The 10,322-nt window shown below is 46.5% G+C and overlaps 2 protein-coding genes across 2 annotated transcripts in view; one reads left to right on the top strand and one right to left on the bottom strand.

Moving 5' to 3' along the window:
* Window positions 1-66: 66 nt before the first annotated feature.
* NDUFC1 (NADH:ubiquinone oxidoreductase subunit C1) lies at window positions 67-1,564 on the bottom strand. Its single transcript, XM_027456751.3, has 3 exons — window positions 1,321-1,564; window positions 993-1,096; window positions 67-150 (listed from the first exon to the last, which is right to left on the bottom strand). Exons 1-3 carry the CDS (start codon window positions 1,547-1,549, stop codon window positions 67-69), a joined length of 417 nt encoding a protein of 138 aa, XP_027312552.3. The 5' UTR covers window positions 1,550-1,564.
* The window catches only part of NAA15 (N-alpha-acetyltransferase 15, NatA auxiliary subunit), a 40,037-nt gene continuing 31,239 nt past the window's right edge, over window positions 1,525-10,322 (top strand). Inside the window, exon 1 of the mRNA XM_027456743.3 lies at window positions 1,525-1,887. Within this exon, the coding sequence (XP_027312544.1) occupies window positions 1,834-1,887 (54 nt within the window). The 5' untranslated portion in view covers window positions 1,525-1,833. The remainder of the gene's footprint in view (window positions 1,888-10,322) is intronic.

The following is a 10,322-nucleotide window of genomic DNA, read 5'->3' as shown; positions in this document are numbered from 1 at the left end:
AACCAGTCAAAAAGATCTGCAGAATTCAGGTTTTTAAGTCAAACAGCATCTGTATGTCCATACTCACTATGAACATCCTGTACACTTATGTTTACTCGCTTCTTTTCTTCTTTCATATTCCATTACATCTTCATTATGCTGCTTGAATAGCTGTAAAAGTAGCATATGTTAAATGTCTATGCAACTAGAACCAGAGTAGGAACAAATCTGCAGGAAATGAAATTCCCATATTCAGAATGTAAACCAGTATATACCTGTTAGGAACCGGGGTGATAGAAGTTAAACCACATGTAAATTATCAATTGTTCAGTAAGGTATGTTTTATCACACCTCCCTCCAACATTTTCTGCTGGCTGGCCAATTTTTTTTCTCCCCCTTTTATTGTCAATCCACTACCACCCCAAAAATGGGGATGGGAATCCATCCCACCATGCAAATCACTGTCATTGTGCAAGTGCTGCTTATCCTCGGTGTTTCCTCCGGAAAGCTACCACATCCTGCTTGCTCTATCAATATCAAGCCCAAGCGTTCTCTGAAGCTGAGCATCCTGCACCTGCGTTTTGCGCAGGAGAAGGGGGCCCTGATCACCTGCATGCAGCTGAAAAATGGTTAAGGAGAGAACGCGTGAACAGTATGATAAACCAAAATTGTTTGGGCACATCCTTACATTTTATTTAAAGTGAGGTAGGAAAAACAATGCTGGAAGCATTATGCCAACAGGCCTGAGGAATTCATTCCTCGCTAGTGGCTGTTTTGAAGTTAGCATCTGGGGCTTAACAGGAGCTTAATAACTTGTTCATTTTTGTAAATTGAACTGCCACATGGATACAGGAAAGCATACATGTAAGTCATCCACACGTGATGTGCTGCTTCAGTCCTGACACCTGCTATGCCTATCCATGGCCACAATCAATTAAATACGCTGTAGCCATTATCTTCGGATCATTACAATCTGGGAATTAAGTTCAACAAAATCAACCCAAAGCACTTACGAGAGCCCACAGGGCAGCACTGGTACTAAAGGCCAAGCCGACTCCAAACCAGTTCGGATGCTCGTAATTATTCTTTCTCGCTACGAACGCAGACCGGGTAAAAACTGTGGAGGCAGAAGGTTCCGAACACATTAACATTTTTGTTTTTAGTGCCAATTACTCGTCAGTAACTGACGGCTAAGTCAATTACCGACGCTAATAGGAAAGGGCTCTAAAGGAAAGGGATCTAATCACAACGTCGCTACAGGACACAGGAGGAGGAGGAGGAGGGGGGCTGGAGCAGGGTTCCCCTTCCCTCCTCCCGTCCCCACAGCCCGGCCCCGCTCACCGAGCCCGTTCCCGGGCCCCGCCAGCCGCAGCCCCGCCGCCGCCCTCAGCACCGCCGCCATCTTGCCGCGCGCGGTGTCGCTGCCGGCCGCCCCCTGCCGGCCGGGCGGAGCCGCCATGCGCCGAGGCGGGGCGGGGCGGGACGAGGCGGGGCGGGCGCGGGGTCGCGGCGCAGGCGCTGCGCGGGGGCTGACCCGGCTGGGGAAGCCGTGCGCGGCGGCGGCGGCCATTTTGGCGGTGCCTCTCTCCGGCCTGCTCGGTTACCACGTGAGCCGCCGCCCGGGGCTCGGGGCAGCCCAGCCCAGCCCAGCCCAGCGCGGAGGGCACCGGGGCAGGGCGGGGCGGGGCAGGGCGGGGGAGAGGGGACGGCCGGGCTCTGCCTGAGGAGGCTCCCGGCGGCGGCGGTGCGCGATCGGCGGGCACGGGGCGCAGCCCGCGCACCCCCCCCCCTCCCCGGAGCGCCCCCTCGGCGGCGGCAGCGGCGGCGGCAGCGGGAGCGGGAGCGGCGGGGACGATGCCGGCCGTGAGCCTGCCGCCCAAGGAGAACGCGCTCTTCAAGCGCATCCTGGTGAGTCAGGGCCGGGGAGCCTCGGGGGGGGGAGCGGGAGCGGCGGGGTTACGGCCTCCAGGCCGCTGTTAGCAGGGTCAGGCTCCATGCAATTTTCTCTCAGAAAAACTCGATTTTTGTCTAAAAAGCTCGCGCAAGGCGTAACCGGCTGGGTTGGGTCCTCGCAGCGGCCAGGAGTAACGCGGTGCTGCAGCCCCTGCGGCTGGGTGCGTGCCTGCCATCTCAGCGCTGGGTGCGTGTGCTCTGGCACCGCGCTCCCCAAAATGTGCTGTGGGCGTGAAGCACGGCTGTAGGGCTGGAAATCCTCACAGACCTCTCACCCCGAGACGTGCCCCTTCCATCAGGGTTAGAGCACGTACAGCAAGCTGCGAGGCTTGTCTCCAGGAAAGCTCCAGCCCTTGTTCTGAGCATCCAACTTTGTACGCTGCGAGCTGGGAGAGGAATCACCTTGCTACTCCCTCCTTTTCCTTTCCATTGGGGATGAGCAGTGTGGTTACAAGGCAGACTGAATCAAGGTGCCCATCTGTGTTTAACGCTGTCACGTTTTTCTAATTTCTGGTCCCAGGGCTCAGCACGTGGCCCTCTGAGCATTTGTGCGGAGAGCAGGAACAAGGGAGGAGTAAGTTTCTTTTGGAGAAAATGCTGGCGAGGCACATACGAGATGAGTAAAGCTTCACAGTTTGGTTCGGGTCAGGAGAGACAAAGGTCTGCTCTCGTCCAATCGGATTTCTGTGGGGTGAAGCAATTCTAATTTTGCCCCATTTTTAACTGAAAAACTTCAATGAAAACATAGGGGCTTCAGCTTCTGGCTGAACTAAAAGTTATTCTGGCTTTTGGTTATTCTGTGTCTTGCAGGAATAAACCTGCATTAAGGCTGCCCCGTGATTAAGTGCGTTTGTGAATAAAAAAGAGTTGAAGTCAGTTTCCATCACTGAAAATACAGCTAATGAACTGCTTGTCTGCCTCGTAGATAATGACCCTACTTTGTAAGGCTTTGATTATGTGGTAGACACGAATGTGAGGCGTCTTTCAGGAAGTCCCATTTATCAACGCAAGTCCAAAGGAACACGACTTATCTGCTCCTGTACCGCTGCTCCATCTCGCTCTTCCTTTCCTCAGGAGGCTGTAATCTCCATGATGCCGTGTCCTCAGCCGCCTCCTCCGGGGGCCCACGGGTGGCTGAGCAGCAGGATGGGGAGCCAGAGCCCGCCTGGGCAGCTGGCTCACCCGTGGGACTTGGGCTGCCTAATGAGGTGGCCTGATTAGCTGCCCCCGGGTCAGCGCCTGCTGTCTGCTGGCCTGGGCAGGCCCCCGCAGTTGTCCCGTTGAGCAAGCCTGGGATTTTTTTATTTTTTTTTATCAGCAGATGCTTTGGGAACCAGCCCAAGTGGTATTGAAAGGATGCATTACCCATCAAGTAGGTAATTACTGACACACAGGCTGCTCACAGAAATGTGAAATCATTCACACCCTAATTTTCATGGAAGTGGTAAACATAGGAGTTAAGTAGCTAAGTGGCTTTATATTCCTGTAAGTGAAGTATACAACATCTTTTTTTTTTTTTTTAATCCACTGTGTATTCTCCTGAGGCCTTATGTTGTTTTTCAGTATGCTTGTGGTACAAAATTTAAATGTTAAGGCTTAGCAAAAACTACCCTCAGCTGCCTAGCCTGAATTTACCTTTCCATAGTGAAAGGCAATAATTATTTCTCGGTTTATTGTTTTGTAGCAAACATCTTGCATGATCAGTAAGTGTCTTTTGCATAAAAATTGGCTTGCAAACCAGCATTTCCACCTAAATGACAAATTCTGAGTTCAGAAAGGTGTGCACTTTGCCTTCGTTTGTTGCAACACGCTAACTAGCCTAACCTCTCCTAGTCACTTTACAGGTATGTGGAGGTTCTGATAGGGAAAAAAAAACACGTGAATGGCATTTCACAGGTTGGTGTTCCTGCAGTGCAGAGAGAAGGGAATCTGCACAATTAGTTTGAATTAAAAAAGCAGTCACAGGGTGATCAATCGCCATCCTGCTTAAACTTGTGCTTCCACTAAAAAGAAAGTTTCTAGGTTATATTGTTCTTATACTTAATGTCAAGTCAACACACCAATATTTCTGTGCTGCTGCCATTGCTCAAAGGTCCTCTGGAGTTTCGAGGAAGAAAAGTGGATCTGTACATTTTCCCCCCTCTTTGTTTTTGATCCATTTGAACATATTTGAGCCCATGTCATTCTTTTGAACACAGAAAATCTTTGAGCTGCCTACAGATTACTCGAGAAGGCTTGAGGCAGACAGAGGTAGAAGAAAGGGTAGAATAGCAAATGCAGGAGTTGAAGGAGTAGAAAAGTAGACTTCCAGGTACCCAGAAGGCTGAATGTACTTTCTAGACAAGATAAGACTAGTAATTGTAGGAAATAAGACTGAGTGATTTATATCGAATATAACTGGTGAATCTTACTGGCAGTTTGCCAAATTACTCAGCCACTCTTCCTGGTCAGATACCATTCATCAAATATGGTCAGTTTCATTTTCCAAGTCCCATTAACAACATCCAATTAACTTTTGTTTGGATGTAGAAGTTGGACATTTTGAAGATGTGCTGGAGGAATATTAAATCCAAAGCTGTTTGCTGTGCCAGATACTACGTGGAAATTGCTCACTTCCTCGAAGCAGCAGAGGATGTGACTCTCAGAGTCTCTGTGTTCAGACAGAGCAAGAAGGTGCAAAATACATCTCACCATAGCTGGTAGGCTCGGGCAGGAAAAAAGCAACTCCTCCATGTTTCAGTAAGTGAAATATTTTATAATGCAAATGATAAATTAGGTGAGGAGCTAGGAGCTAGTCTTCAGGCCTGGTTTAAAAAGTTCCAGTGATCTGTAACTGCGGCGCGTCTCGTACAGGTGCTGTGCTGAAGCAGCCAGGCGCCGTGCTGGCCTAGCCTCCTCTATGTTCTGCTGTATGCAGATCAGAGGCTCCCAAGCTTGTCGGGACTGGTGATTATACGTGGTCTTGGTGCTGTCTGGGGAGGCATACATCTCACATCTCGGAGTCAGCTCCCTTGTGCTCGGAGGGTTTGATTCAGCGCTACTCCAGCGGGGCGTTACAAGGGCCCAGGTGTCTGTTGCAAGAGGAGTTGTGAGTTTCACCTGGAGTTGGTCAATTTTACGGTAATGATGCAGTGTGTGAGTGTGTTTGTCTTTGAGCCCTTCTTCCTTTCCATGCTGGCGTTGACAAGTGTTCTTCTACAAGCTACAGGAACTTCCTAATGACATAAAAAAGCCTGTTGAACAGCGTCTCTACAGTGGCTCTGCTGTAAATCTGCCAAGTCCCTCCTGCTGGGCCATCTTCCTGTTTCTCCATTCCAGATTCTGCTCCCTGTCCCTCCACTTTCAAACTTGACAGACCTGCGCTTCTCCTTCGCTAATACTTCAGCCGGCACCAGTCCTTCAAAAATAATGTTCTGTCTCAGCAGTTCAGCTGCTGACTTTCAGGCTGCTGAGGCAGCAGACTTGGAATAGCCTTTTAAGTGATCTGGAGTCAAGATTAAAGGCTAATTTCCAAAATTTCACTTCTATCAGTAACCAAATAAATTAGCACATTTTGTATGCGATCATAGTTGCATTTGCATGACTGTACAGTAATCAAGTGTGTTCGCCTCTGAAGTTTCACCACACATTATCTCATCTGAACCATGGAATTGCTAACAAGGCTTTTCCAATATCCTGGCCACAGAGATGTCGATCGTTCCTTTTTCCTTTGCCAGAAGGAATACCCCACTCGGCCTTCCTGAAAGTAGGAGGAAAAAAGTATTTCTTGGTTGAAACATTGGGATGGAAATAAAGTACGGACCTTCTACTTCAAGTGGAGTTGCTGTGTCTTACCTGTTCTTGTTTGGTTTTGTTTGTTTATTTGTTGGTTCTGTTTTTGTTTTTTTTTCCCCAGAAATATTTCTCAAGCTTGCTAAAGAAATTAATTACTGCTTGAGCCTAGGATCGCATTAAGGAATCACTTGAGCAATACTGCTATGACTAGGGCTTGTTCACCAAATTAGGTCACTTTTGTCATAAAGGCTCTCGGAAACTGTACAAACAGGATTCCCTGCTGTACGTTTCTGAGGAACACTGTAATTCTGTTCCTTATCTGTTTCAGTAATGAAAAGGAAAGTGTTACTGATAAAAACACATTTATCCTAGTGTCTTAGTGGTTGTAGTATCATAATCAGTCTTGTTTTTTTTATGGCTGTAAGTACTCATAACCAAAATTCTGTGTTGACGTGAAACATTGTGGCAATGGAATTGATCTGTCTTACCTAGTGTATTGTGCCAATAGGTATTGTCATTTATTTTGATTAGAATTTAATCAAGTTTTCAAGTCTGTGTGTTTTTTTCTTATTTTTCAAAGGTGTTTGTAGTGAATTTTTGCTGATTACACTTTCTGGGCATCCCATGTTTAAATCTGTTTTTCACAGCAGCCCCTTGGCACTGCAGCAAGAGCCATGAAAGGAGTTACATCTTTTCTGATAATGCTGGTAAGGGCCTTTAGAGAAAATGTGCAGTTATTCACTGCTACCTTGCAAACCGGGGTCAGTGCCATTCGTTACAGGGAACCTGCCTGCTCCCACGATATCACACCATCAAGCTAGCAAGCCTTGTAATGCTGAAGAACAACCTACCTTATCTTAATACCACATGAAGTATTTTGCAATGTCTCAGAGCTAAAAGACAACATCTCATACCTCAGAGCTAAGGGTGAAGAATACTCTGGACATAATACATAGGTAGGAAATGTCACTGTGTGTCTCCAGCTGTGTCACGAGTTACAGATGAGTTGAAATGTCTGTTCAAGTCTGGAATGACCTTTTGTGGGGGCTTCTTCATCATTTTCTGTATCATATTTTGGAATTTCTATTTATTTACTTGACTCTTTCAGAAGATGGTGAAAAACCACATACCTGCCATCCATACCAGATCTCTTGTGAGGTCCCATCAGTTCTGTGCAGCATTCAGAGATGAAGCCTGAACACGGGGGATCTACAGGAATGGGCAGAAAGTCAGCTGATCTGAGCTTGCACGGAGCCAGATTCATGATAATTTTTCCCAAGAAGGGAAAGGTTAAAATAAGCAAGGAGCGGCCGATGGAACTGTTGTTGAATAATTGATTTTTCAGCAAAAGCCTTGCTTCAGTGAGTAAGAATTTCTAGTTTTTCTTCTGGAAGAGATTTAACTACATGTCAGCAGCTCTTGCCAGCGAAATTTTGTCAAATGCAGGAATGTGCGGCCAATTCAGAACTACAGGCTGATTTTTCCTGCCTCGACATTAAATGGAAAGGTCTGCTTATTTCTTATCTTCTTCCTAACTAATTGCAACTTGAACCTGTTCTGTACCATTGTTAAATTCTACCAAGGAATGCTCTTTATCAATCACTCCAAAAAGTAAGGCAAGCACTGCAGGAGGAGGGTTTCTTAGTCCCTGCAGTTAGGCAGTTGCTGAAGCTGTTCCTTAAGCACAGCAATTCTGTTAGTTAACGCCACACGGCAGTGGAAGAAGATGGTAGGTTTCAGTCTGCTGGCAAAAAACGATGCAAGTTTGCCCCAGAGTTTTTCAGCGTTAAGATATCTGTTAGGTCTGACTACTTTTTCAGTCCACTGGTTTATACATCTTTTATTTGTCATGGAACTGACTTAGTGTGGTTGAAGCCCTTGCCTAGAGCTGTTGAGCTGTTGGATATGGTTAGTGCTCAAAAGACACACTAATTCACGGTGAGTGGTTGCTCCTAATGCTTCCAGCTTTCAGAATCTTCTTTACTACATTTAGCTTGAATTAGTGCACCTTAGTGACTTGACCTGATCTCGTCTAGCTGCAGAGAGTAACTGTGCTGGAAAACAGCCTTGAGCTGCGCAGCGCCTGGCCTTGCTAGCCTTTAAGTTGCTGCATCTGAACAGTGCTGGAAGAAACAGATAGCATCCCAGTGGCAGACGTGCATGTCATGCATGGTAAGTGCACGCCTCAGCTAACGTGAAGGCCAAGTGTGCCAAGGCATTCTGCTGCAGAAGCTCTCACAGCATCATAGTTGCCAGCGCTGCGATGTGGTGCCACAAACACGTGTGTGCACGGCTGCTGCTGGGAAATGCTGCACGGTCCCATGAGGAGCTGGTTCCTGGAGCTGAGACTTGTCCACCTTGCTTCTGCTCAAGACGAACAAACCCTCGGGGAAGAGGTTAGCAGAAAGTGGAATCCCTCAGCTGTTCTGGCAGGGACAGGCTCCTCTCCATTGTACTTTCTACAGGGGATTCTCAGATGCAAGTAAAAACCTTGCCTGTGCATATATGTCGATCAATTACGTGGCTTCTTACCAATGGTACTTACAAGCTATGTGACCTGCTGAGGAAGAGGGCTTGAGTACAGTAGGCTAGTGATGAGAAGTTAAGGTTGCATCTTCGCTGTCTTCTTCAGGCTGAATCCAATTTTGGTTCTCATTCAGTGATGATCTTATTTTGGCTAGTCTGTCACAGCCTTGACTAAATTATAATGATAGCTTTGCTAGAGTTACTGCCAGTTATAAATGTTTGGGGGGAGATTTTTTTTTGAGTGCTCAAATTTGCTGTAGTTTTATTTCAATTATCTATAACCAATTATAAAATGCACTTGTGAACGTCTATATGGCTATACAATATATAAAGTAAGCAATGAGTTGCTGAATTAAGTCTGGATAAAAGTCATGTCTGTGCTCTTGTTGGCAGCCCTTGAGAGTGTCTCTAGATTCAGTAATGTGTCTTGTCACTTTTCCCTTGTGTACAAGCTCATGGGTCACCAGGGAAATAGCTAGTGGAGTCTTTCCACCTTTCTTGATGGGAGCCATCAGGGAAGGAATGCAGAGCACGGTGGGGCAGTGTGCGTGCGAGGCAGCTGCTGGCTGAAGACTGCTTCTGCCCAGGTGTCTGGATCCAGTTCCAGTGTCTCCAGCACTGCAGTGCGAGTCCTCCTTCCACCTCAGACCTGGATTTTAGAGAACATGGGCTAGCTCACTCTTCTAATTTCACTTTCAGTCTTTGCCTAGCAATTGCTATGTGCTCGAGTCTGTTGAATAAATACTTGGGTAGGAAGGAAGAGTTATGAAGGCAAGCACTGTCTTACCAGCTAGGGTCTTAAGTGCTTCTGGTACGTTGCCTCATTTTAATTCTTCTTAGAATTATGCTAATTAAAGCAGGTGTTACATCCTTACTGTAAATACGGAAAAGTAATTAAATGTTATAAAAAGCATCGTGGTGTGTTTGGAGTAGGCTGTCAGTCTGGCTGCAGCATGTATGGAAAAGCTCATTAGATGTTTTTAAACACCTGGTAACTTACTAAAGGGAAAGCTCAGAAGGACAGCAGATGGGTAAAAGAGAACCAGTGCCGATAGGGGGTCAAATGGCTTTCTTTTGAAGCATTCAGCTTAACCTTACTGTTTAGATGGTTAGCTCTTCTGTTCTCTCATTGCGACGTGTCGCAAGCCTAGCTGGAGCGCTTGTCTGTCAGGCAATCACAAGCTGGTTGTGACTGAGGGCTTTGGAAGTGTAAGTGCCCAGGAGATGCATGCGGAGGAGTTTTGTTTAGAGAAGGCAGCTCTGCTCTGTAGAACAACCTCTTGTAGAGCAGCTGTCCCCAAGGAAGAGTCCAATGCCAGGCCATAACTACTGTGGGCTTACTCATCTGGGAGGAGAGCAGCTACACAGATGAAGACTTCCTGCTGTGTTTTTGTCCTGAGACTACTTGAGATATCCCTATTCCTACAGCTGTGTTTCTGTTTCGTTTTTTTTTTTTTTTTTTTTTTTTTTTAACTTTTACTGATTCTTTTCTCTCCTCTTACTGAAACTGACTCCCTTGAGTGCTTTCTCTCCCAGGCAAGTTTTTGTTCTTCACTTCCCCTTTTCAATACCTCCTGTCTCCTTTCTCCTGCAAGATTTTTTTTTTTCCGTGTTTCTGTCCCTGTTCTTCAAGCCACAGCTTCAGGAAGGTTTGTGTCAATAAGATTTCAGTAAGGTTCAGTAAGCTGCTGTGGTGACATGTGCTGCATTCCCCGCTTCCTTCTCTCTCATTCACAGCTTGCTAGTCAATAACCTTTTTGGAGAGGGAGTGAGATAATTATATACATGAATGAATGATAGTGGAATCTGAGTGCTGTTCTTGGGCATGCTGGGGTGAAATAATCTCGTCTTTTCTGAAGCAGGACGAAATGTGACCTTGATTTGATTTGTTCCCTTCTTTCCGCTGTTTAAAGTGTAGAATGTGTGTATACCTAGAATAAGGAAATTCTTGAAACTACAAGATTTGAAATGCTTCAATTAACAAAATGAAATCGACTAGAAGTATTAACCTGAAATTCTCATCGCTCATGCTTTCAGTGATCTGGCAATGCCTGAGAACAGAGACCATACGATACTTCACTGGGGGTATG

Source organism: Anas platyrhynchos, chromosome 4, assembly GCF_047663525.1.
Source record: "Anas platyrhynchos isolate ZD024472 breed Pekin duck chromosome 4, IASCAAS_PekinDuck_T2T, whole genome shotgun sequence".
NCBI classification, from domain to species: Eukaryota; Metazoa; Chordata; class Aves; order Anseriformes; family Anatidae; genus Anas; species Anas platyrhynchos.
The sequence above is the reverse complement of the archived record's forward strand: the minus strand, read 5'-3'. Positions and strand labels throughout refer to the sequence as shown.

Coding starts and splice junctions, on each gene's coding strand:
- NDUFC1 (XM_027456751.3), bottom strand. CDS start 1,549: ATGGCCGCCGCCGCCGCGCACGGCTTCCCCAGCCGGGTCAGCCCCCGC. Junction 1,097..1,320: donor GGGGCCCGGGAACGGGCTCG/GTGAGCGGGGCC, acceptor CTGCCTCCACAG/TTTTTACCCGGTCTGCGTTC. Junction 151..992: donor GTGCTGCCCTGTGGGCTCTC/GTAAGTGCTTTG, acceptor CTACTTTTACAG/CTATTCAAGCAGCATAATGA.